Raw genomic sequence first — 26527 nt, forward strand, 5'->3', positions numbered from 1 at the left:
TTCTTATAGCTCTTTTGCAGGCGGTGGCCCGGTCTTCTGTCGCCGCTGTCGCCGCCGCCTTCCGTTCTTGTTGTTGTTGTTCTTCTTCTCTAGGAGATGTTGACACGTCGCTCTCTCCGGCCGGAATGCCAGAGCCGCGCTGAGCGGCCACTTATATAGTGACAATGGGGCGGTGTCACATGGTATATGTCACATGGGTTGGTCACATGGTGACCCCGCCCCCCTTACGATGTCATAGTCCCCATGTGACATCAACCCATGTGACCAACCCATGTGACATATACCATGTGACACCGCCCCATTGTCACTATATAAGTGGCCGCTCAGCGCGGCTCTGGCATTCCGGCCGGAGAGAGCGACGTGTCAACATCTCCTAGAGAAGAAGAAGAAGAACAAGAAGAAGAACAAGAACGGAAGGCGGCGGCGACAGAAGACCGGGCCACCGCCTGCAAAAGAGCTATAAGAAGGCGCGGTGGCCCGGCAGAAGAACCGAAGGCGGCGACAGAAGAACGGAAGGCGGCGACAGAAGACCGGGCCACCGCCTGCAAAAGAGCTATAAGAAGGCGCGGTGGCCCGGCAGAAGAACCGAAGAGGGGGACAAGATACCCGAAGACGGAAGACCCCCGGAGCTGTGCAATAAAATATTTTATCTCGTGTGTTGTGTTTTTTTTTGGGTACTTTTATTTTACAGGTGAATGGGTAGGGGTACATTGTACCCCATACTCATTCACATAGGGTGGGGGGCCGGTATCCGGGGGCCCCCTTATTAAAGGGGGCTCCCGGATTCTGATAAGCCCCCCGCCCGCAGACCCCGACAACCAACGGCCAGGGTTGTCGGGAAGAGGCCCTTGTCCTCATCAACATGGGGACAAGGTGCTTTGGGGTGGGGGGGCCGTGCGGCCCCCCCCTTCCTCAAGGCACCCCCCCATGTTGAGGGCACGCGGCCTGGTACGGCTCGGAAGGGGGGGCGCGCTCGCCCCCCTTTCCTGGCCGGCCGGGTAGCGTGCTCGGACAAGGCTCTGTTGTGGACTTTGGGGGGACCCCCACGCCGATTTATTTCGGCGTTGGGGTTCCCCTTTAAGTCCATTCCAGACGGCGGAGCCCGCGACGTCTCCGTCGCGGCCCCGCCTACCTTGACACGCGCTCGAAATGAGCGGACTGTTGCCTCGTGTGTGGGCGAGTCCGCTCATTTCAAAAGTTGCGCGGACTTAGTACGACGAACAAAGTTTGCCGTATTTGTCCGCTCAAAAAGTGCCGTGTGTAGGCGTGTTCGTTCATTCAAAAGTTTGAGCGGACTGTTTGACGAACTTAGTTTCGGCAAACAGTCCCCGCGTGTGTACGCCGCCTTAAAGTCCAGACCTAAATCAAAGTGAGACTCTGTAGCAAGGCTTAAAAACTACTGTTCACACGTACTCTACAGCCAATCTGACAGAGCTTGAGCTACTTTGCAAAGAAGAATAGGAAAAAATGTCACTCTACATGTACAAAGCCAGTAGAGACATCCCCAAAAAAATTTGCAGCTGTAATTGCAAAGAAAGGCGGTTCAACAAAGTATCGACTCGGGGCTGAATACAAATGCCCACCACACTTTTCAGATATTTGTAAAAAATGTGGAACACCATTTATCATTTTCCTTCCACTTCACAATTCTGTGCCACTTTGTGTTGGTCTATCACATAACATCCCAATAAATAACATTTACGTTTTTGGTTGTAACATGACAAAATGTGGAAAATTTCAAGGAGTATGAATACTTTTTCAAAGCACTGTTTACATTACATAACTTCACAACTAATGTAGTCTAAGAAGCCAGGTACAAAATGTTTGCCACCTTTTTGTTTTATTAAATGCTTATAAAAGGAATCTTTAAAACTAAAAAGAATGTTTTGAAATTTATTTTCAGTACGAATTCTTCCAATAAGATTTTAAAATCGGTGATACAAACAAGAGTCTGTTATTTTACTTAAAATATAGAAATTAACCAATAACGCTCGATGGGAAACTGAAAACAAATTCTTCTTAAATTGAAGAAAAATATATACACATAAGACAGCATCCATAGGATGTCACTTGTCATTGTTCTGCTCTTCTCTACCAAGCTCTATCTGTTCCACATCATCTTCAGAATCAGAATCACTGTCTGATAAGTGATCCCCTTCATCTTGAGTAATGGAAACCTCTGTTGGGGCCTCACCAGTTTCATCAATAGGCACTGCTCCTTTACGCTGAGGTAAAACACTGAAGAATGCTTCCTTCCAATCTTTCTTCTCCAGATATGCAAGTATGATCTCAAATACTAAAATAAGAATACATCGGTAAGCAGTAACAAAAAGGTACATTCATAGTCAATTACCAGCAGAATTGTTCGCAGAGTGATCAGTGATGGTGGGAATCCAATTACATTTATTAGAATAAAATACATCTCTTTAGACCAGGGGTCTTCAAACTTTCTAAACAAAATGGGCAGTTTACTGTACTTCAGACTTTAGGTGGGGCTGCGGCCATTGGGAGTAGAAAATGTCCCAGGAATTGTGCCCTTTCATTGGTGTCGGTGAATTAATTATTGCCCCAGAGAAAAGGGCAGCATCCTGCCCCTGGGCCACAGTTTGGAGATCATTGGTGTATCTGGATTTTGCAAAAGCATTTGACAGTTCCCCATAAATGTTTACTGTACAAAATAAGTTCCCTTGACATGGACCATAAGGTGAGTACATGGATTGAAAACTGGCTACAAGGGTGATAAATGGGGAGTACTCTGAATGGTATAGCACACTTATTGTACTGTGCACAATATCCAATTGACCAGAGAAAGTTCTGTTTAATGGGCAGTAAGTAAATATTTGTTCAGATATTTATTTTTTATAAAAAAAACAACAATTTACTTAGGCACAGTGCCATGTAGCATGTCAGACCATGACAAGTCAGCATGTTTTAACTTTTATCAATTTTATGATCCAGCGCAGGGTTCTTAAATGTGTTACCTTGTGACTGCAATCATCCCCATCCCCCGACTTGCATGCACATTAGTTCTGCATTAAGCATGCTGTCATAGAAACTAAAGCGAGCCATACACTAAAGCTGGCCACTCATGCAACAATTTTATTGTACAACTTTACTTTAGATTTACCAAAGCCATATAATAGGAGGTCAAACCTAAACACTTTCAAATTGTATGCAATCAGGAAGGGCCTTGCACTACATAATTGTAGGTAAATCTAAAAGAAATTGAACAACAAAAATTGCATAATGTGTATCCAGGTTAAGATTTTACTCCTTCAGCTGCGTAGGCTGAACAACGGAAATCTATGGTTTCCCCCATCCCAGCTATAAAGCATGAGTAGAGGAAGTTCCCCTGCCAACTATTGTCCTCTGACAGCTAGCACTTGAGGCTGTCAGAATACCGCAACATTTGCTGCATCCGACTGAATACAGCCTCTGTTCAGCCAAGAAATTTTCCACTTTCCTCCTTCAGATTTCGGATAGAAAGAGGTCGGGTGGAGGGTGCCGACAGGGCCACCCACGATTTGGATTTTGGCCAGGTCATCAGGTCCCGTCTGAAATTTTCTAAATGTATGGCCAGATTTACACATTAAAGCCCCATACACACAGATTTGCTGCTGATTTTTTCCTTCAGATTTACCAAAACCATATAATGGAGGTCAAACCTTAGGAGTTTCAATTTGTATGCAATCAGGCAGGCCCTTGCACTATACAGTTTTGGTAAATCTGAAGACGAAAATCAGCAGAAAATCTGATCGTGTGTATGGGGCTTTACTGCTTCTGATGGACAAACTTTTCAAAACTTCCATGTGAAAGCTTAGGAGTTTAAAGCATGCATTACCAGATGTAACAGGCTATCATCACAGAAGGGGGGGAGTGGCCAAAGTTGAGCTAGGAGGCATTCCATTTCAATTGTTTAATAAGTTAAAATTTGCTTTTACACAACAGCGCTGATATCTGCACATGTAATGTTTTGGGGAGGGAACAATAAAAGTGGACTGTACAAACAGTCATATTTCATAGGTAGAGCAATGTCTTTGGGGAATACAAGATGCGGACAGCTTCTTGGGTCTCCCAATGTTTTGTTTTTTTCTCTAACTTTATCAGCTTTAAACACCGCGTTATGGAAATCCAGGTTTAATGGGTTGCTGGTCGCTGACAACACTGTTTGCTTAAAACGAAATATTTAAGGTCAGCTTAACCTTTTTAAATATATCTCACCACAGTAACATTGTTAGTAAGCATCCAGAAAACTGTGTGTGGCTAATCAATATTATGTGATGTAAGCAGATGCATGGAATTACTTGAGCCCTCTGAGAAAATGTTTATGATGGAGTTTTTCATTTTTTTTTTGCACGAGAAAACATACATTTGCTGACCAGACAAATGGCTCTAAATGTTTCCTTTGGTGGCCTAAACCCGGCCATAGATGGATCAGCTGGTTTAGTAGGGACAACCAGCCTATTGGATTTTTTTACATGCAGCTACAGCAGCTAGCAATAGTCATTGTGTTCTGCTGGCTGGAAATGCTCCTTGCTGGCAGAGCAAAATGGCAATATGAGAGCAATTCACCATCAACACTGTGTTGATGGGGGAAACAAGCAATTTTTTTTCCTTCCATCTGTGGTGGAAGGAAAGAAAATTGCATAAGTTGGAGTTGCTTTAGACATTTAAATAGTGATTTGAGATGGATATGAAAACTCCTTCCTGTGCTGAAAACAGCCTAAAAAAAAAAAAGGGAAAAAATAAAAACCTTACAGCGGTTCTAGCCTACCCTTACTCTATGAAGGCACAGTGGATTTATTTAGCTTCCCTCATTTCCTGTCAAGTAAAACATTGTCAGCAGGTAAAAAAGTAAGGAAAACTAACAGAACCCCCATTTAGCAGTAAAAACAAGCCATGTTTCTAACCATTTCCTAAACTACTTTAAACAAAGAAAAATGTTTTTTGGCTGGGCACGAACTCTGATCCTGTATCACCTTCATCAGGTTTTTATTTTCTGTCATTATACTTGATGGGGAGAGTCACCCTCATTTAATGTGCCAGCGATAAGGAGGATAGGGAAATTATGGAATCTCTCTGATGAGAACAAAACATTTTGGCTGGAGTTGGGCTTTAATATCATGAATTATTTGTTGTCTGCACTTTCAAAAATAGATTCTTCTAGATTCATACCAAGGATTGTTAAACAGATAACTTACCATGATTAACAGCTAAGACTTTTCGACTATTCATCTTCACAAAACTCCCAAGAGGAAGTTGTGCATGGCGTATACCAAGATCCAGAGCTTGCTTGTATGTAATGCCCTGCAATGAAATTTCATAACTTAAAATCATGACAGTTTGACTGAGAACAATGTAAATGTCTCAATCAGTGCTAAAGTATGTTAAAGTCTGCTAAAAGCAGCCCACGTCTTCAACTTTTGACACTTGGATGCCCCCCAGTTGTAGCAGGTATTCCACACTTCTCTGCATATCTGCTCCTCCTGGTAGCACATATTTCACTACTGGAGATACAAGCTGGAGGGAGAAACTACAACGTGCAGGTATTTGACTCACCCAACTTGTGAAACACCTGTAGCACCCAAGAAGCTGCAAAATGCCAGAGTTTGAGTACATGGGACACTGGCAAGGTAAGTTTAGATGTTCTTCCCTTATACAGTGTGTGCTTAGTTTTCAAGTGACCCTGTGGTGGCGGACAGAAGCTTAAGTGGGATTTAAGCATGCCGCATGAAACTAAAATGTGCTAACTCAATGCTCTTCCTACTGCCATTTACAAAACAGGATAAAAAATAAAAATAAAAAATACCTGTGTGCTTTCACTTCACCATATACCAACTGCTTACGTGGCAAAGCTTCAGCCAGCATATCCACTGGCAATAACAATGCTCGCCATGTTTACAGTACCATTAATAATGAACGGAACTTCAAGAGCAACATGTTCACATGCCACAACAGTGTGAATGCAACCCAAAACTATACCCCAAACAAGAGACACACAGCACTATACCCCCAAAATCCATTTTTATTGTTGAACTATATCCTGCTTTTTATGTGTACTAGGGCCTGCTTTAATCATTTTCTGCAGTTATTTCCTCACTTTACATCTTTTAACTAATCAAAGCTGGTCTTGGCTAGTCATTTGAATTGTAAAAATTCTTAAAAGGAAGTTTGCCTTTACAAAAAAATAAAATAAAAATAAATGCGTTTTTTTTTTTGCAGGTAACAATATATGCATTTATGAATTGTTTTTTGATAAGAGCCTGTACCCCAATCAGTAGATTGTGACTGTATAGCCATGGTGCTGCAGACTGTCTGTCTTTAGCTGTTTGTTCATACCTCAGATACAGGCAGGCAGTTACACTCTGAAAGGAAGATTCAAGTAACTACAGTACTTGAGCGCTCAACCGTGCCCTGGTAGTTCATTAAGAACTACAAATGGACAGCTGCACAGTCAGTCGGTACTTGTAGTTTTCCCATTCAAAGAACACTGTGAATGAATGACACAGCTGGGCACCACACCACTTTTTTTGTTTTGATTGTGACAACACGCAAGGGGAGAAGATCCCCCGCTCGCTGTCAAACCAGGGTATCAGGGGGACGGTGCATTTGTAACATGTTAAGCCTAGTACATGTCGGGCTGCAACGGCTGGTTTAATAGAAACCGGCGGACATTCAGGCCAGCTTCTGTTGTAGGAGCATGACTTAAAAAAATCTTCTAAATCGGCTCCCAATCAGCACTCTCAGGCAATGGCTGAGAGCGCTGACTGGAGTGTTCTGGCAGGGGGCCATCCCTCTGTCAGAATGCAATAGAACAGCAGTGTAGAACTAACGTCAGAACAGTGGCTCCTCCTAAACTATCAAGGTTTTGTTTTTTTCCCCTTTTAGCCCTGCTAGCTTGAATGGAGAAAAAAAAAAAAGCTACTAGTGTGCACTAGACTGTACATGTTACACCCCGAATATAAATGTAACATGTTACAAAAGGTGAACTTATCGTTTAAAGTGTATGGGTAGAATAGGATTAGAAACCATGTTTGGTTTTGACTCCTGTCCAGGGTTAGAGGTGTTACCTAATTTTCTGTACTTATGACAACAGTCTAAATAATCAGGAAATAAGAAAAAAATCTGACAGATTTACAAAGGTATAGTGGATTGTTTATTATATGTTGCTGTTGGGAGAGTTTCCCTAATTTTCTGCCTGGTAAAACGTCAGCAGTTTCATGAAGAGGAAACCTAACAGAGCCCCATTTAGCAGTAAAAACAAGCCATGGTTCTAACTACACTCTAAGAAAAACATTGTTGTAGTCGAATAAATCAGTATAGGACCAGTAATAGTGTTGTATGCATAGATAATTTTCAAGTGTAATTCAGAACCCTTGGATGTTTAACCACCAGGAATTGCACAATCCAAGAGCTGGTGGTCCCCGACCACCAACATTCTGCAGATTTTTTTTTTACCTTGTGGTGATTGTGATCTACAAGGCCACCGATAATGTAAGCTTTGGTTTCATCTAGTTCGTGGAGTACTTCAGGGGAATCCGATGTGAGGTAAACAAGGTCTTCAGACTTCATGAGATCTTTGTAATGCTGAGAATTAATGTGTATATCCTTTAAGGAAAATAATTATACATTATATTTGGTGGCGAACTAAAAAGTGAGAGTTAAAATCACCAGTAGACATGCAGGTCATGTGCCATTAGCAATTGTTCTTGTGATTAATAGCACAGCAAGCCAAGTGATTACGGCAAAGTTTTTTTTATCATAAAGTGGAACTCCAGCAAAAAGACTTGTTTTTCTACTGTTTGGAGACAAAGGGAAAGGGACAGAACATGTCAGATTCTGGTCAAGACGTTAACGGAAATCACTTCAAAACAGGGGCAGAGACTGCAATTGAAGCACTTGTATTAGTATAGTGGAGGATGGTTAGTACTGTCATCGTTTTGTTCCTGTCCATTTCACTGGAGCTAGACTTTTGTGGACAGGAGAAGGCATTATCTGGGTCAGGCTATATTACATATTTTAATCTTTATAGACTGACTTAATTGCAAATGGTGCATCTACAAAAAATGGAAGCAGCAAACATCTGCTTGCTTTATATTGCGTAATTCTGCATTTCACTTGCACCTCTTTAAACCGATTCTAGTTAATATCTTATAGTAGGCGTCTAAAGAAGCCTGCATGCACCTTTACTTTCAGTTGGGGGGGCTTAGCATGCTGGATTGTCCTGCAAACCCACAAGTCCAAGGTATGCTCTCCACTCAGACTATCCAGCTAGGTATTGATATCTTTCACTGTGCTTAAGAAATAACGAGACCATTTCTGCTTTGTATACAGCCTTTCTTTTTATGTCCATCTTTTGAAAGACCACCAAGTCCTAGAGATTTTGAACATTGAGGACTGTGTCTGTGGTACAATCAGACTTTGTCTGACACCATACTCTATCCTGCCATGGCTTAAAAGCTCAGATCTTTATGTAGAGAATGGTAGATAATGGGTGTCCAAGGTATAATCAACATCAAGTACAATACAAGCACCAATGATGCCTGCACTCACCTTTATGTGTCTTCTTAAATACTACAATGGCCAAAAGCACACAGCAGTCTAACAAGTAAATTTGAATACTTCTCAATAGTGTCCAGACAAATGACGACCACAAGTTTGGTCCAAAACTTTGGTTCAGACCGTAACTTGAAGGAAGCTGTCACTCCTGCCCAACTGGCCAGGGCATTCCTTGTCCAGCAGCTGCTAGTACACAGAATGACAGGCATGCCCATAAAATTATTAACCTAATATGGCCATATCATATAGCCATAATCAGTCAGTGATGTCATGACTATCCCCACCCCTTTGTGTACGTGAGGCTGCAGGGTGGGGAATGTCCTAAAAGCAATTGATTGGGTAGCAGTGACAGCTTCCTTCTGAGTTCTGTGCAAACCCATGTTCAGACCAAACCCATGCTCATCCCTAGTCAAGAGCTAGCTGGCACCTACATTTCACAGTAATAGACAAATAGGAAGGTGAAAAGGGTGCAAACTGACACTATTGTACAGAAAATTTCACCCGTGGTACATATAAAATTTTATCTAAAGGCAACCTTAGGTTGCATTTGCATTGTAGTACTGCAGCCCGTTTAATAGTATTAAGGTATGGACACATTTATTCCAAGGTATGTGCAAGCTCTAGCAATAAAATCAAATAAAGTAGTACATCACTGAGGACAAATCCATATTAAAATATCTTATACCCCTAAAAAGTTAATTAAAAAAATTACCAAACATTATGCTGAATGTCCTGCTCAAACAGGTCAAAATGTTTTTTTTCTATACAAAGCCTTTAGCCTGGTTCACATGTATGCAGTGCAGGAAACACAGCAATTCCTGAGTGTGTCCCACACCGCATTGAAATTGCACTCCATTCAAGTGATCTGCCACCGGTGTCAATGTTAAATAATGACACCCAAAACAGGTTGCTAAATGCAATGCATTTGCAAGAATCCGATTTGATGCTGATGTGAAAAAAAAATAAAATAAAAATAAAAGAAAATGCCTGCACCTTTTTCATGTGGTGCGAATTAAGCCCATGCAAAATAAATGGTCTCAAATCGCACAACAAAGAATCGCATGTGATTTAAATAGGAATGCAGTGTGATTCCTATTGAAAACACATGACAGTGTCCCGCAACCCACAAGTCTGAACCCAGGTTAATAGAATGCACAGCAATCTTTCATGCGAGATTACCTTCCAGTTGATCCAACCTTTGTCATATTCATCCATGTTGCTTTTCAGTTGTCCACCATGGCTGGTTAGATAAAACTATAAATAATATAATATGAATTGATATAAATATATGATGAATATGCATTACATTCCAAAGGGGTCCTGCAAAGAGCAAAAGTCGTTTTTGTAATAATTCCCCTTAATGTGCTCTTATTATGTATGACCAAAGATTGAAATTTTATTTTTACCAATATGTTAACATATACCACAGCTCCAACTCCCAAGTAAAGTAGGGCGATGTATTATGGTTACAAGAAGAATGTATGTAAGTGGTGTGCATAAATGAAAAAAAAGGATGCACTAGGAAAAATATAAAGGCTGCCTATATTGATCTTTCCTAAAATACTAGTTTATGGGCTATAATGATAAACCTTTGAATTCAGTACTCACTCACTGGCCTGCAACAAGCATTTAGCAAATTAAGTCATGATCTCAGTGCTTGTCCAAGGAGGACACAGGAGGTAATACAACCTCTAACAGCACGATAGCCAAACAACCTGCATTTTCAGAAGGAAATAAGCAATAGCAGATTGGGCCATGGCTTAGTGGTCATCAGGGCACTTTTGCCTTGCACCACTTTGGTTTGCATGATGTCCTTGTGTGGCTTTCTTTTGGGTACTCGGGTCTCCTCCAACACCCCAGAGACAAGCTGGTACATTTATTGGCTTCTAAATTGGCACTAGTATGTGTGTACAAATTGGCTATGCACATGTTTGTATGCAGATCCCAAGCCAAGAAACTGGGGAGGAAAAAATAATAAATATTGCAGAGAAAGCCCATACTGAAAAAGGCTCTCAAGCATATCAGGCATGGCTGTCCAGAAAGATGGCCCATATAAAATCAAAGAGAGTTGGATACAACTGTACAGACAAACAGTATATACATGCATAATGGCAGCTTTCCATTATAGGTATCCTTTAGGCTAAATAATATCAAAGACGTCCTTGGAGCTATGGTATCGAACTCTTAGACCGGACTTTACGGCAGAAAAGGTCCGACGGTCTTCCCGTCAGAGTTCCGACCGAACGGACTTGCCCACACACGAATGTCTGTTAGTTTTGAACATGACGACGTACGACGGGACTAGAAAAGGAAGTTAAATAGCCAGTAGCCGATAGCTGCCCTTGCGTCGTATTTGGTCCATAGGACCAGCATACAGACTAACAGTTTTCCCGATAGGAATTGATTCCCGTCGGACAGATTTGAAACATGTTCTATTTCTAGGTCCGTCTGAATTTTTGAAGAAAAATATCAGATGAAGCCCACACACAATCGTAATATCCGTCGGACCATCAGATGAAGCCCACACACAATCGTAATATCCGTCGGACCATCAGATGAAGCCCACACACAATCGTATATCCGTCGGACCTTTACTGCCAGAAAGTCCAGTCGTGTGTACGCGGCATTAGGCCTGATTCTGATCAACAGCACATAACAGAATAAATCTGCAATGTACTAAAATATAGAAAACAGGGCCCTGCACATGAATAACTTCATGCTTCTATGTGCAATATATTTATATGCATTACACATAGAAGTAATAGTCTTTCTGCTTCAGATTGATTTGTAAGGAATACACAAATAGATGTACAAATCAGCAAAAACCTAAAAAAGGTACAGAAAAAAAAAATAAAAGCATAAAAACTGAGCTTAGATTACTTTGCAATATTTTTCAAAGTGCTTCTACATGTAGTTGAAAAAATATGTATGTTCAAAAAAAACCTTAGTGAGGCTATATACAGCCCAATGACACTCCACAATTCAATGGCCCAGACTATCTAGGGTCTACCTGTCCATGGCTAGTGTAGCCACGCCACAACCATTTAGTTTATTTGAAGTGGTTAATAAGTTAAAGGAGAAGTATATCTTTAAAAAAAATAAAAATAAAATGCTTTTGCAGGTAAAAAAAAAAAAAAGTTTTTCTTCTAAGGAGCCTGAAGAGCATTGCACCAACAATCAGAAGATCGCAAGCGTAATTTTAGGCTCCTGCAGACTCTCAGGATAGCCGTCTGTTTGTACCTCCTACAGGCAGGCAGTTACCTGAGAGCAGGAATATCAATGGACAAACACGGTGCTCACCAGCACCCTCGCCGTTATTGAGAAATACAGGCAGTCAGCAAACTGTGAATGAATGAAGTGGCCGTGTTGGCGCAGCCTTGAACAGCCACACTGTTTTTAACGTATGACAGTGGCTGCTGGGGGTGAATACCCTGCCCGTTGTCATGGGGGCTGGGGGGGAGCGGCTGCAGATGCTGGAACAGGTCACATTTGCATTTTTTTTCACGTTTAAAAAATATTTTCACTACAGTTCAGCTTCAATCACCTTGAAGATAGCATAAAACCCCAAAACATTATATATTTTCTGAAAGCAGACATATTTTTTGTGTTACATAATACTACGGCAAAGGACTAGAAAATGCAAAATGTCAGTAAAAAAAAAAAAATACACTTACGTTAATTTAAAAGAGAAGTATGGGCTTGGGGGTTATTGCAGTTTTATACTTACCTAGGTGGATGCAGCATGGGGTCAATGCTGCATCTGTCCCCGGCATCTTTACACTGAGAACCGAGGGATCGAACATTGCCGACAGCTCAGTTCTCTCAGCTCCGCAAGCAAAAAGCTACTGCCTGTCAATCAGCTGCTCTGCTTCTCCAAGCTCACTGGAGCGCTGAGCTGTGGAGGGATGGGGAGAGGCCATCTCTGGCTCTCAGCAGCTCGCCAAGAGGCTTAAACGGCTATCAGTCTGTGTATGTGTGGACGTTATTGGGTGGCCGCCAGACTACTTCTGTCTGACAGCCAGCTTGTCAGATATATACATTCCCAGTGGTTGCAGCCATGACAGACAGACCTGGGAGTACATAGGTTAAATGATCCTAGCCAAGGAAACATCTGATCCTTACCAGAATCTCAATTACTGGAAGCCATTTTTAACTGGAAGGCAAAAGGGTAAAACCACATAATTTGCTTTAACCAAACAACCATTTTTTAGGCTGCAAAAATAAAGAATTTCTAGCTAGCTGCTGTAGCCAACATCCCTATAGAATTTCTATTTTATAGAAAACAGTTATTGGATGTAGAATAGAATAGAAATCCTGAAGGTCAAGAACCACATGAAATTTTAAACAAAATTCAAATTTACCTGGACAGGGTGTGCTGCTCTGCGATTTTCTGAATAACACCTTCTAATTTGCTTGTTTAATTTCTTCACATCCTAAATAAGAAATCATTATTAAAATGGCAATCACTTAATAATTTAAAAAAAAGTGGAGAGAATAGCTTACCTGTAATAACATTAAATGATCAAAGCTGCAGTCTATAATAAGATGTAATGTGCTGGGATGGATCTCCCTTCGCACTCTTTTACAGGCAATGCCCTCCACATTTTGTCCTAGCTGAGCCTGCCGTTCAAGTTTCTTTTTCTGCCTTTTCTCTTTCCTCTTCTGCCTGGGAACATAAAATGATATTTAAGATTTACAAATGCTAGACTTCAGAAATCATTAACGACTAACTAGACTAAACACAACCATTTTATTCCCCACCAAGGTGGCAAACTGTAGCATGGGAAATTGTAAGTTTAATTATTATTCCTTAGCATTGGTTACGATAAAGCTATACACCTCTCAAAAAGTGCAATCTTCTATCTGTCGCTTTAAAGCAGCGGTCCCCAACTTTGCCTGCCACCAGATGTGGATTGTCACATCACTAGCCACCAGATGCAGACTGCCACCTGCCAACAGATGAGGAATTTCACCTATCACCAGATGCAGATTGTCACTTGCTACGCTGCATGCCACTAGAAGCAGTATTGTCATTTGCCACGCTGCCTGTCACCAGATGCAGATTGTCACTTGCCACTCTGTGTGCCAACAGATGCAGATTGTCACTTGCCACACTGCTTGGCACTAGATGCGGATTGTCACATGCCAACAGATGAGGAATGTCACTTGCCGCATTGCCTGCTAGTGTCACCAGACTGGCACTGTATTGGTGGCAGCACTGGTTCATTTAGCACAGAGGCAGGCCTCTATGCAGTGTTTTTTTCTGAGCAAGGGCAAAAGAAAAGTGATGTGGGGCAGGCGATGAGAGATGATCTCTCTCTGCTCCCCACTGCAGCTCTGACATTGAAGAGGCCCACGCTCTGAGGACAGAAGAGCGGTGATGCGGGGCAGACTGGGGGAGATGTCAGCCCGCTTCTCTCATCCACCCGCCTCTAATCCACATGCTTCTAATCGGCCTGCCCGCCTCCCTGATCCACACGCCTGCATTGCTCTCTCATGCCGCCAGGCTGCAGAGAGGCCACAGCCCACTACCGTGGTTGGGGACCCTTGCTTTAAAAGGATAAGTTCCCCTTTCATAACATCTTACACCCATATCAGGGTGTAACATGTTATGAAAGCACTGGCCCCTGCACCTCCCTGATCCCTGCTAGCAGGGGTTCTTCTCCACTCGCTAGCTGTCAAATTTAGATTTTTTTTCTTTTACAAAAGGTTTTATTAGCACGTAATCCAACATAGCACAACAGTTTGTAGGTGGTTATTGTGCGATAGGCAAACAAAGCAAAAAAAAAAAAAAAACATAAATGGTATATAGAGGCATGTGTTATACAAACATACAGGTATCAAACCTAATGTCCCGTAAAATTTAACAGAAAATGGAAGACCAAAATGTACCTTTCGAAATGCCCCTGGGCGGATAGGGTATCTATAGTCAGAACGTCCATTTATATTGCCTGGACATATGCCAACAAAATTTTTGTGGTCAGTGGTTTCCCTTTCAGGCAGAGATAGAAAGTAACGTGAAAAATATAATGTTTCAATGATAACCATGTCGGCCCAGGCTATTCCTGAAGGCGTAATAAAAAAGGTGTGGATTGAATGCATAGAACATAGCAAAGAGGGGAGAAGGAAATGTTGAAAAAGGAAAAAGAAGGAAAGTACAGTAGAAAAGAGGAGAAGCGGATAGGAGGGAGGAGGAGAGTCCATGGGAGTCCAGGGGAGTATCAGACCAGAAGAAGTGTGCTGTCAAATCGAGAGGGTTGAAAGTATGGGATTCATGGCTGCCAGACTGAGGAATTGCATGTTCTAAAAGGATGGCAGTCAGCTTTTCTTTACCATGACCTCATCAGATTTTTTACTGCTTCAAAACTGAGTGTGGGGGGGGTTTTCCAGGCTTTCACAATGGTCAATTTAGAGGCAGTAAAGAGATGTTGAGCTAGTTGCCATTCGGGTGAAACAATTCTACAATTGGTTTCCCAAGGAGGGCTTCGTTGGGGTCCATTTTAAGGTTCATGTGAAATAAGTTACGAAGAACGGTATACTCTGACCCATAACCTGCACGCCTACGGCATGATCACCATATATGTGCCATAGAGCCTTCCTGTGAGCATCCTTGAAAGCAAAGGAGAGTAAGTTGGAATGAATCTAGCAGGCGTATAGTACCACCGATATAACACTTAATAGTCATTCTCCAATATAAGGACATTTCTTGAGAGGGCCATGGTCATAGTCCGCCAGTCCTCTGAGTCTAACTGTCGCCCCAATTCTTTTTCCCCATTGAAGATGGTAATGGCTCAACTGAGGGTTTTTTTTTTTATGGACGAGTATATTAATGATATCATGCCTGGGGAGTGGGGTCTGGCTCTACATAGGCCCTCAAAAGGAGTCAGAGTGTATGGGGTGAGACGGGATTTGATAAGTTGTTGGAGAAAGGGTCTCAGTTGTAGGTAGCTAGTGTTCCCTCAATGGGATATACTGAGAAAAGCGTAAGGCATCAAATGTTAATATCCTAGTGGGGTGTAAACATAGAATGAACATCTGTAAATCCATGTGTAGTCCCCCAGGAGAATTGTGCCGGATTTTCACATCCTGCAGGGAACAGTGGGCAATGAAGGAGTTTCAATAGTGGGAGATCAAGCCTGCAGAGTATTTGAGTCCCATAGTTGTAGGGAATGGGTTAAACATGGTCCTATTGGTTTCGGACGGTGAGTAGGAGGGAGCCATGGTAGAGAGGAGACAGGCGTTGGGTCAGTGTCGACTAGATCTATTGTGGCCTATAGCGGCATCTGGTATGTTTCAAGGAAATGGGAAAGTGGAGAAATGCCTGCTGCCGTATGCCATATAGTAAGCCTGCAAGTTGGGGATCGAGAGGCCGCCATTGATCCATACAAGACCTGTTTACTGATGCGAGGGCGGGTGGATCCCCATATGAATTGTAAGGGCTTGCATTGATGAATGCATAAGATTTACGAGGGGACAGGCAAGACCTGAAAATAGTAAAGTAATTTAGGGAGGTAAGACATTCGGAATGTTATCCTACCAAACCAAGACAACGGTATGTGGGACCAGGAGGACAGTGTGTCCGACAGACCTTTGAGCAGGGATAGGTAATTGGCCTGAAACATTCCCACGTATGTAGGAGTAAGGCAGATTCCAAGGTAGGGTAGCAAGGGGTGCCACTGAAAGGGAAAGGATGATTTCCAATTCATCAATACTGAATGAGGGAGGTCAACTGACAGGGCTTTAGATTTGGAGGGGTTAACACAAAGTCCCGAGAAAGAAGCCTCCTGGGGGAGGTTAAGGTCAGCAAGATATCATTGGCAAACATATATATCTATATCTATATCTATATCTATATCTATAAAGATATTTTATGGGAAGAACCTGCAACATTTATACCACTGATATTGGGATGAGAGCGAACCACCTCCACCAGTGGCTCTAAAGCTAAATGAACATCAGGGGTGAGAGGTGAGAGTGGGCACCCTGGACACGTACTCCTCCCAACGTTGAACAGATTCGACTCAAATCCATAGTACTTAACTTTGGCTCGAGAGGAATAATAGAGGGCTGCCATCCACCGCAGAAAGGAGGCGCCGAATCTATAATGGACAAAGTAAAGACAGGAGGTAAGGATCTGATAATGTGTCAAAAGCCTTATTCACGGCAGCTGTAAAATCCGCCGCATAGCATCCCCTGCTTGCCTCCCCCAAACCTGGTCTTTTATTAAGCTGGGAAGGAAGTACATAGGAGGTCAAAAGGGCATAACGCAGTTCCAAATTAGCATAACTCAGTGCTGCCATCTCACAGGTGGGGCAACCCAGGGTAGTAGACCTGCAAAGACAAAGAACAAAAACAAACCAAAAAAATAAAATAAAAAATTTGGCAATCAGGTTCAGTAAGTGACAATCATCAGGTGCCTAAACTCAGCGCGGTTCTGTGTTCACATTAAACGGTGGGAGCCAGTGATCATCTCAAGTTCTCAGACTCAAGGTGGAGGGTTCCTCCAGAGCATACCAAGCAAGTTATGTCAGCTTCGTCAGCCGGTGGGCACATTCTGAAAGCGTTGTGCTTGAAGAGAGTGAAGGGCTTGAGAGCCGGGCTGACATCTGGGAAGGATTGCGAGAAGGCCTTGAGGGTCCAGGGCGAGCAGATGAGAATGGTGGCTCCCTTTGAGACAGGGAGATGTCAAACTGCAATTCCTGGAAATGATGCCACAGGTTAGGCAGATTAGAAGCATGGAACTGGTGGCCTTGGTGTTAGAATGAGAGTTTTAATGGGAACCCCCACCTGTACCAGATCTCCTGGGTTTGCAAGACTTTCAGATAAGGCTTTAGGCTCCTCTGCTTTGCATTAGAAAGCAGAGAGAGGTCTGCAAAGATTTTCAGGGAGTTACCCTCGAAAGAGAGATCCTGGCAGTCTCTTGCGGCTCGCAAAAGTCTCTCCCTAGTGCGGTAGTAATGAAACGTGATAATTACATCCCTAGGGGGACCCTCGAATGGCTTTGGGGACAAAGACCTGTGAATACAGTCAAATTCTAAGCGTTCAGGAGGGATGTCGGGTGCAAGCTCCTGAAAAAAAAAAAGGCAGTGCCAGTTCCTTGAAGATCAGTAAGGGGCTCAGGGAGCCCACTGATGCAGAGATTGTCTCTGTAGGCCCTATTCTCTAGATCTTCTAACTTATCCTGCAAGCTCACAAGTTCAGTGTGCAGCTTATCAACCTCTTCCTCATGCCTTTCTTACACTGTCACTGTCAGGTCCATGCATTGTTCAAGCTGGTTAGTGCGGTGGCCTACCTCTAATATCCTTCACATGGTCAGCAGAGAGCTTGTGGGAGGCCGTGGCGATTTCGTCCTGCACTATGGAGTGGAATTTAAGAAGCAGGGCATCGGGGTCCATCGTCGCAAGATTTACCAGGGCTGATGGGAACTGGTGCAGACTGTCCGAGAGCCTCGTGATGTTGTCTGGCTTCGGGGCTTGGGCGCTATCTTGCCCTTCCTCTTTCCTGTGGCTGGAGAAACCTTCTGGCTAGAGCGATATCGCTGCCGGTTTTTGGGCGTGTTATTCATTCCCAACGTGAGCCCTGTGATGTCCCCAGCCTCTGGAGCCGCTGCAGCTGTGTCTGGGAGCAGATTGTGCCTTGTCAGCAGAGTTTTAGGATTCGACGGCACGGAGCAAAGAGTTCAGGCATCCATCTTCCTCATCCAGTGCATGTGCCCTTATTTATTTATTTTTTAACATGGATGTGCAGGGCTCCGACCATCCGGCTGCATCACTCATTAACAGCATTCTGTGAATGGAAAAATTCAAGGTTGGGCAGCCTTTGCAGCTGTCGGCTTGTAATTTTCAATGAACTACTACAGCGATGTAAAACGCTGTGGTAGTTCATTCATTCTTCCTGTCAGCATGTATCGGCTTCCTCATACGAGGTACAAGAAAGCAGATACACTGACAAGTCTGCAGGAGACCTGCATGGCATCAGTGATCTCCTGCTCACTGGTGCAATGCTTTATAAGCTTCTACTACAAAAAGTAATAGATGCTAATTCTTTTACCTGCAAAGAACATACATTTTTCTGAAAAGGTGAACATATCCTTTAACCATTTTCTTATGTACACAGCATTTAAAACTTTTAAAATCAAGCTGAACAGTAGGGAAATGGTGGCATATACAGTTGAAAAATACACATGTTAAAGTATATCCAAGAACGAAAATGCAATATATTGCATCTTACAAGTCCTGAGATGCATTGCCATTCTCTTGATTTTGACTACAAACACCTCCTCCTCTCTCATCTTCATAACACAGCAGTAGGTGTTTTGCAGTTCACAGAAGAGAACTGGAAGGTTGATAACAGTTTAGGTGTCAGTTCAGTGCACAGGAAGCCACAAGGCCACTGGATTTCTGGAAATGAACAGGTATTTTTCTGCACTTGCTAATCCAGTCACTACATCTATAAACTGGTAAGTTGAAATATTCCTTTATTCTTGGGTTTAGATATACTTTACATATCTTACCTGGCAAAGAATTCTTTTATTCCATTCGTCATCCAGACACCCCCACCAAACAGCCAAGCTATTCCCTTCGTTCACATCTTGGTGTTCAGAATCACGGCGGAATCGCCGCAATCCTAAATAGCGGCAAATCGTGGGATATGGCGCCATCCCCGTCACTTCCAATTGCATCCCAAACGCATTACAAGAACTTATTTTGGGCAACAGGTGTCCCGCGATTCTGGTTGCGCGATTGTCGCTAAGTGACAGGGATCGCACGGGCGTCGCGAAGATGCGAACGGAGCCCAAGACCTCTTTGTAGGCTACGCTACAATTAAGATATATAGATTCAAGCACATGACTGGACAATAACGTAGCAGCTAGTGAGGCCATTTTGCCCTCTCCTGATCTCCCTAAAATATCCCAGATATGGACAGACAGCATTGTACGATACAATACTGTAAAGCAGGGCTGGACAATTCACAGCCGCAATGGCAACTGCAAAAGAGTGATGGCAGTAGTGCACAGCAACTGAGGTAAAGCCAGTTGGCTGCTGTTCATGATCTGCCTGGAGGGTTATCGATGCCTCAGACTCCACGACAGTACAAGCTATTGAGGGCGATAAGGTGTGGATCGATTGGGGATTGGTGCAATTCCAGGCTGTTCCACATGTGCAAGGCAAGAGAATGCAAGCATATTCAGGAGCAGCTGCAGCACTGGGTGGGTGCAGGAGGGAGCGGCTTCATGCAGTGGAACAGGAAGATAATGTGTGCACCCCCTCCTCTCCTTGCTGCTACCACATACTTCTCACTGCCCCTGGCTTACTCCATGGTGCCAACCTGCACAGCTCCACAGTCTGGCTGCTCTCAAAAAAGGCCATGCCTGAGCACTACCTGCATATCTACACTGGTTGACGCCAGTGAATGACAAAGATCAGCAGGCAGGACAGACTGCTGATATTCTGCCGCTGGAAAAGTGAGATGCAACTAGAATTCCTACCCATACTTATCACTAAGGAGTAAGATATAACTGATCAGAATTCTCGGCCTTAGATCAGTCACCCAGCGGGTACTTGGTGCAGGCACAGATAGGAGAATGTTTCCAAATCCAGCGCACGCTACTGTCATCTAATGCCTATAGCCACTTTTAGATAGTATTAGTTCCCGTGTATCATGTGATAAATAAAAGAAAGAGATCCTTTGTACTCTTATCTAAAGCAAACACATGACCTTGCCAAGAGTGTCTTAAAAAAAAAAAAAAAAAAAAAAAACACACAAGTATGGCCACAAGCTTTTTTGATCATACTTCTCTGGGTCACAGGAGTGTACTTACTTTTGCACTCCCATGACCCAGAGCCATGTGACAGTGGGAAAAAGTCTGCTGACATCACAGAGCTGCTGCAGACTCTGAAAGGATCTTAACCATATTGGCAGGATCTACCCAGCTGCCTGACTGACAGCTGGCTTCGGCTCTTTAACATGCGACTACTCCCTCTCCAACACAGCACTCCAGTGTGTGCAGGAGGGGCAGAGCGACTAACAGTCACAGTTCTCTGCTCAGATCTGAGCAAATTAGTAGGCACATACACCAAAACATGACAAAGGGAGAGACATTGGGTGTTTTGCAGTAACTGCAATGGAGGAAGGAGCGTCAGGAAAGCAGTGTGTGCGTGAATATAACTGGGTCAGACTAAATGGGCAAGATGGCACAGCCTCTTTTAGGGCTTGGTTATACTAGTGTTGCCCTCTGAAAAACGATCCACGATGGATCGCTTTTCAGAGGGTGCTTGACAGGGTGGGGATTTGTATATCAGTGATTCTTTCCTCATGTTGTGCCACAGCCTGCTAATCTAGACCAAACTAAATTCCCCTTAAATGGACTTTTAAGGCACTAAAGCCATAACATGTATTAAAAAGGTTTGCAAAAAAAAAAAAAAAAAAAACACTAAATAGAATGTATAGAAACTGTCTAAAATCACACCAATGTAAAATTATTGGATATGATTCTCCTTCACCCGACGCGTTTCAGAGCATAAACATCTCCTTCTTCAGGTATATTTTAGGGATCTGATCATAGATTCATATTTCAGGGATGTGACAGATGAGCATTCCATGTTGATTTTTAAAATCAAAATAATAAACACAAAAAAAAAGGACTGTGTTTCAGATAGTACCAATCTCATAGTTGCATAGTATAAAAGCTATTTCTGGAAAGGCCCCCCCCAGGATGATAGACAATGGACAGCACTGAGGTCAAAATTGGACAGGGAATTAGCAGCCCCCTATTAATGATAATGATGTAAACTTGAGTAGAAGGAGTCTCCGCAGGACAATTGACAGGTTGAGGAGGTGCCTTCTCACTGCCCATTTAACCCCTAAAAGCCCATACCACTGCAACCCTGGCCATATTCACTTGAATAGGTTTACGCGGGCTGCTCTGACTGCTGAATGTGAGAGGGGATCATTTTAGGCATGCCATGATGCAAAGCATGTTTATAAACTTTGCAGCTTTGGTAGTGGGAGTAGGGGGCTTGGTTAGTTATTCTTATTTCAACACAGCTCAACTGCCTGTTTTTACTACCACCAAACTGTTAAGCATAAACAAAGCCTTAGAGTGGAACTTCATTCTCCCAATCAACATTATTTTTAATCATCATGCTGCTAGCATTAGCAAATAGTTGATAGAAAGTATATCATATGTATTTGTTTTACATTTGTTTTTACATTTCTTGAGTTATTTCCTGGTTTCTTACCTAGGCCAAAATGATGTCATACATCCCAGGAGTCTTCAAAAGGGGAAGAGAGAAGGAGGGGTTTTCTCAGCTAAGCACACCCTCCCGCATGCATGCATGCTTGAGCTAAGGGCAGATGGATTCCAGGAAGGAAATGCTACATGAATCATTTGCGGTTACTCAAGTTTGCCACTGATAGAAATACTAGGGGAGTGTTTTTCAAAGTCATTTCTCAACAAAATAAAGCATTGAGATCTGGATAGATGGGGGAGTTGGCTTTGAATATGAAAAATGAAATGAAATTGTGTTTTTGGTGCTCAGAGGCAGTGGCAAAGATCCGCTTTAATGGGCCTGAAGAAAAAAATATATATATCACACTTACTTTCTGAGCTCTCTTTGATCTTCCCATTGCTTCTGTTTAATCATTTTCTTCATCTGCCTTTTAGACATAACCTCAGGTGCGTTACATGCGCCATTATTTCTTTTGTCATTATCAGCAAATTCTGAAGTACATTTGCTCCTCTCTGGTCTTAGATCTAATGGTTCTGTGTCCATTGTCATATAGTAGTAAATATTCCATGCAAAACAATCTTATGTATAAGTCCTACAAGAGCAAGATACAAGACAAGAGACATTTTTGTACACCACCAAACAATGTAAAGAATATGTATATGCATGTTTGTTGGATATTTTTTCTTAACTGACTTTTCATCAAAGTAGAATAAAGTACATTTCCTAACTTTTGGTTCTACATGCAACTTTAAAGTGAAATCGCTGTTGTTTAAGATAGAGGGATTAGAACACCTGTCAGTATTTATTGTCGTCTATGCCCCTGCTTTACAGATTATCCCTCTCTATTTGTCTTGTGTACCATTAACATTGAAAGTAAAAGAAAATCCCAAAACTGTGGTTTCCACAAGAACAGTAAATAGAGGAGAAATCTTTCCATGGCAACACTAGTTCTGGTGACACCCCTGGATTCCCTCTCTTACTTTGAAGCAAGGGTCTCCAAACTTTTTAAACAAAGGGTCCGGTTTACTGTCCTTCAGACTTTAGGGGAACTGGACTGTGGTCAGTGTGTGAAATAAAAAAAAAATACAAAATTACAAAGTGCCTGTGGTCAGTAGTAAGAGGAACTGAGGCCCATAATAAGTATTAGTGATAGGAATAAAGCCCCATCGTTGGTGTCAGTGGAAGGAATAGTGCCCCAATCATTGGTGTCAGCGGCAGGAATAATATCCCTCATTGGTGTCAGTGGGAGGAATAATGATCAATTGTTTAGATCAGAGGAGGGAATAGTGCCTTCATCATTGGTGTCAGTGGAAGGAATAATGGTACAACATTTATATCTGTGGAAGGTACAGGGTGCCATCATTAGTGTCAGTGGGAGGAATAGTGCCTCTCCATTGGTGTCAGAGCTGCACGATTCTGGATAAAACAAGAATCACAAGTTTGTTGCTTAGAATAAAAAGATCACGATTCTTGTGGCGCAACATCATCTTTCCCATTTTACAAAAAAAAAAAAAAAATAGATTTTAACAGGTTTAGTCTTTAAAGCGGTGTTCCACCCAAAAATGGAACTTCCGCTTATCAGGTTCCCTTGGCACCTTTCTGGGAGGAGAGGGAGAGCAGATACCCAATACACTCACACTTAGGGCGATAGATCACCACAGAATTTACTGAGATCTATGCTATGTCCAGCCCCTCCCGCTGTCTTCTGGGAGACACACAGGTCCCAGAAGACAGCAGGGACCACTCAGAACGTGCAGTGTGGCTCACGCAAGCGCAGTAGGGAACCAGGCTGTGAAGCCGTGAGGCTCCACTTCCTGGTTCTCTGATTGAAGATGCCGACACCTGCACCTGGGAGCTGAGGGACGGGTTGGCTTCGGGTGAGGACAGCGCGGATGCCCTGGACAGGTAAGTGTCCTTATTTTAAAAGTCAGCAGCTGCAGTATTTGTAGCTGCTGACTTTAATTTTTTTTATTTTTTTAGCTGAACTCTGCTTTAAGGCTTAATGTACACAGGATTTAACTTGACAGATACCAAACGACTTTAAAAACGTCCGTTTTGCCATGCTTACATGCCGCATTAAAAAAAAAAAAAAAAAAAAAAAAAAAAAAAGAAATTGTCAAAAATGTATCTCCATTAAAAACACTTGTAAACGAAACGTGGCTAAACGTAAGTTACCACGTTTACAAGCATTTCAAATGCCTCTGAACATCTGTCCTGAATGCATTTTTTTGTTTTCCAAAAAAATGCTTCTAAACTCAACAGACTAGAAACTACCCTATGTACATGTACTGCAAAGATAACCTAGAGGAGAGTTCAGGAGCAGCTGAAAAAAATGCCCAACTGCCACTAAACGTTTGTTTACCAGCAGCAGTGTACATGAAGCCTAAGTGGTTAAACTGACTTACTTTATAAGCTCTTCTCTTTGATCTAAAGATACTTTGTATCTCTTAGCGCTGAGGAATGTTGATAAACATTTGTTGTTTTTTTGACAGCTCAGCTTGGTTTACATAGAATTGCAGAAATGGCTTATTAGCATCGTGAGGGGGGTTGAATCGAGATCGCAATTTTTTAACGATTAATTGAGCAGCTCTAGTGTCAGTGAGAGGAATAGTGCCCCATTGTTATTGTTAGTGAAAGAAATACCGTTTAATCATTTATATCAGTGGGAGGAATCCCCAAGGGTCGGATAAAAGCAAGCAAAGGGCCACTGTTCGGAGACCACTACTTTGAAGGGATATCCCCTCACTAAGGATGAGCTCTGGCGTGTTCGCACAGCCCACGTGCAGAGCCCGCCAGGAAGTCGGCACTGCGCTAATCACCGGCAGTGAGACATTGTCCCGACGTGTTTGTGATTAGCGCAGCGCTGACTTCCTGGCAGCCTCTGCACGTGGGCTGTGCGAACACGCCAGAGCTCATCCTTACCTCTCACGTTCTGTTTTGGCTATGGGATAGGAAAAGAAAGGAAGTCTCCCGGATATGGATTAAAACTCTAAATCCGGCCATAGACAGATCAAAATTCCTGCCGAAGCAGCTACATTTATATCTGTCTATGGGCAGGCTGGCGATACAGTACAACCAGTTTGTTGGGTTTCTTTCACCTGATCACTGCTGGCAGCTATAGCTGCCAGTAGCAATCATTGTATTCTGCTGGGGGGGGGGGGGGGGCTCCTGGCTGGCAGAACACAATAGCGCTGCGGAGGAGATTCCCCATCAACACTGACTGTGTTGAATTATGTGTGGCCAAATAAAAAAGAAGGGTTTTGTCTCTAGCTCTCCTTTATCAGCACATGTTGTCCCTCTGCTATGATTTTTTTTTTTTCCTCTGGCAAAGCTGAAACTAAGCAGCATAACAAGCTGTGATCTAAAATGGTCACAATGTAACTAGGAAAAGGAAGAAGGTACAGAAGTCAGATATTTCCTGTCTGCATAGTAAAGATCCTTGGTTATCTATAGTCTCAGAGACTGACCATCCATATAGACGAGGGACAGCCAGCAACTATGCCCATAAGCTTAGCCTCGTTACAGTTCACAAGAAACACCACAAAGCAAACACAAAAAAAGAATTACAAGGAATTCAGTAACTTTTAAAACCTCTGTTCTGTCACTAACTGAAATACCAGCACACACATTACCGCGATCCTTGTGCTCCCCTCCAATCCCCTCCTGACTTCCTGCAGCTGCCACAACAACGTGCTGACCGAGCACAGCCGGCGCATATCTATGACATCGCATGTTTGAGGTATTGAACAGTGAGCTAGCGCCATATTTGATGTGGGCACGGTCAGTATCCGGTTCCTATTTGCATACAATACCTGTACGATACATGTACACGGCCAATGTGTTCTGCCGGTGTTCCGTCTGATAGGTCGCCAATTGTGACGGAACACCGGCAGTGAAAAGTGTGACTGCTGGGGATGGTGGTGTGTATCTGCTTGGAGTTCAGCTGTTACATGGTAAAATAGCATTCTTTTTTTTATACCAGATTCAGTAGTTGCCACTTTGTTCCAGACAGTTCACTTTTGGTCACTGCCAGTGCTGACTTTATTCTAAAATGCTAGTTCCTTGTGTGGCACTTAAGCTGGCCATACCTGGGCGGGTTGTACGAAATAAAACCCACCTAATTCCCCATGTACACATTTGAGGTGAATTGAGAATCCCCCTTGATGTGATATTGTATCCTGACTCCTCCACCATCAGCATACACCCATCAGCATATTTGCCAGTTGTCCCGGATTTGCTGGGACAGTCACTCTTTTTACTAAGCCGTCCCGGGCAGCGTCCTGGAATCTGGTCTGTAGGTACAGCAGCAACCTATCACTGGGACAAATCTACCATCAGAACAGGGCTGGACTGGGACAAAAATTTGGCCCTGGATTTCATCCAGACCAGCCCACTTAAATTTTGCAAACACACACAAAAACAGTATATAAACTATATGCAATTGCGCAAAAAAATAAATTATTAATCAAATACTGTGGACAGTGACAATAAATTATTAATCAGTTATTGTGACCGGTGACATTAAATTATTAATCAATTACCGTGACCAGTGACAATAAATTATTAATCAATTATCGTGGACAGTGACAATAAATTATTAACCACTTTCAGACCGGACCATTTTGCTGGTAAATGACCAGAGGTCTTTTTACACTTTGGCACTGCGCTGCTTTAACTGGTAATTGCGCGGTCATGCAATGTTGTACCCAAACAAAATTTGCGTCCTTTTCTTCCCA

The 26527-nt window shown here is 42.8% G+C and overlaps 1 protein-coding gene across 2 annotated transcripts; it reads right to left on the minus strand.

Annotated features, from left to right (window-relative positions):
• Window positions 1–1821: 1821 nt before the first annotated feature.
• On the minus strand, window positions 1822–25539 carry TRMT10A (tRNA methyltransferase 10A). 2 transcript variants are annotated; one of them, XM_077476613.1, is made up of 8 exons: window positions 25424–25539; window positions 22162–22383; window positions 13063–13225; window positions 12921–12992; window positions 9739–9813; window positions 7459–7608; window positions 5202–5307; window positions 1822–2296 (listed from the first exon to the last, which is right to left on the minus strand). In XM_077476613.1, the coding sequence occupies exons 2-8, from the start codon at window positions 22338–22340 to the stop codon at window positions 2067–2069; spliced, it is 975 nt and encodes a 324-aa protein (XP_077332739.1). In that variant the 5' UTR covers window positions 22341–22383; window positions 25424–25539; the 3' UTR covers window positions 1822–2066. The 2 variants fall into 2 exon arrangements, with proteins under 2 accessions (XP_077332739.1, XP_077332740.1); XM_077476614.1 differs by having other exon boundaries at window positions 25419–25511.
• Window positions 25540–26527: the final 988 nt, after the last annotated feature.

The sequence above is a fragment of the Lithobates pipiens genome, unplaced genomic scaffold (assembly GCF_037356315.1).
Source record: "Lithobates pipiens isolate NorthernLeopardFrog02 unplaced genomic scaffold, aLitPip1_a1.2 Scaffold_13, whole genome shotgun sequence".
Taxonomy (NCBI): domain Eukaryota; kingdom Metazoa; phylum Chordata; class Amphibia; order Anura; family Ranidae; genus Lithobates; species Lithobates pipiens.

Excerpts from the sequence above, each read along its gene's own strand:
- TRMT10A (XM_077476613.1), bottom strand. The coding sequence starts at position 22,340 with ATGACAATGGACACAGAACCATTAGATCTAAGACCAGAGAGGAGCAAA. Across the intron at positions 12,993-13,062 it reads ATCATTTAATGTTATTACAG|GATGTGAAGAAATTAAACAA; the intron begins GTAAGCTATTCT and ends TTTCTTATTTAG. Across the intron at positions 5,308-7,458 it reads TAGATCACAATCACCACAAG|GGCATTACATACAAGCAAGC; the intron begins GTAAAAAAAAAA and ends ATTTCATTGCAG.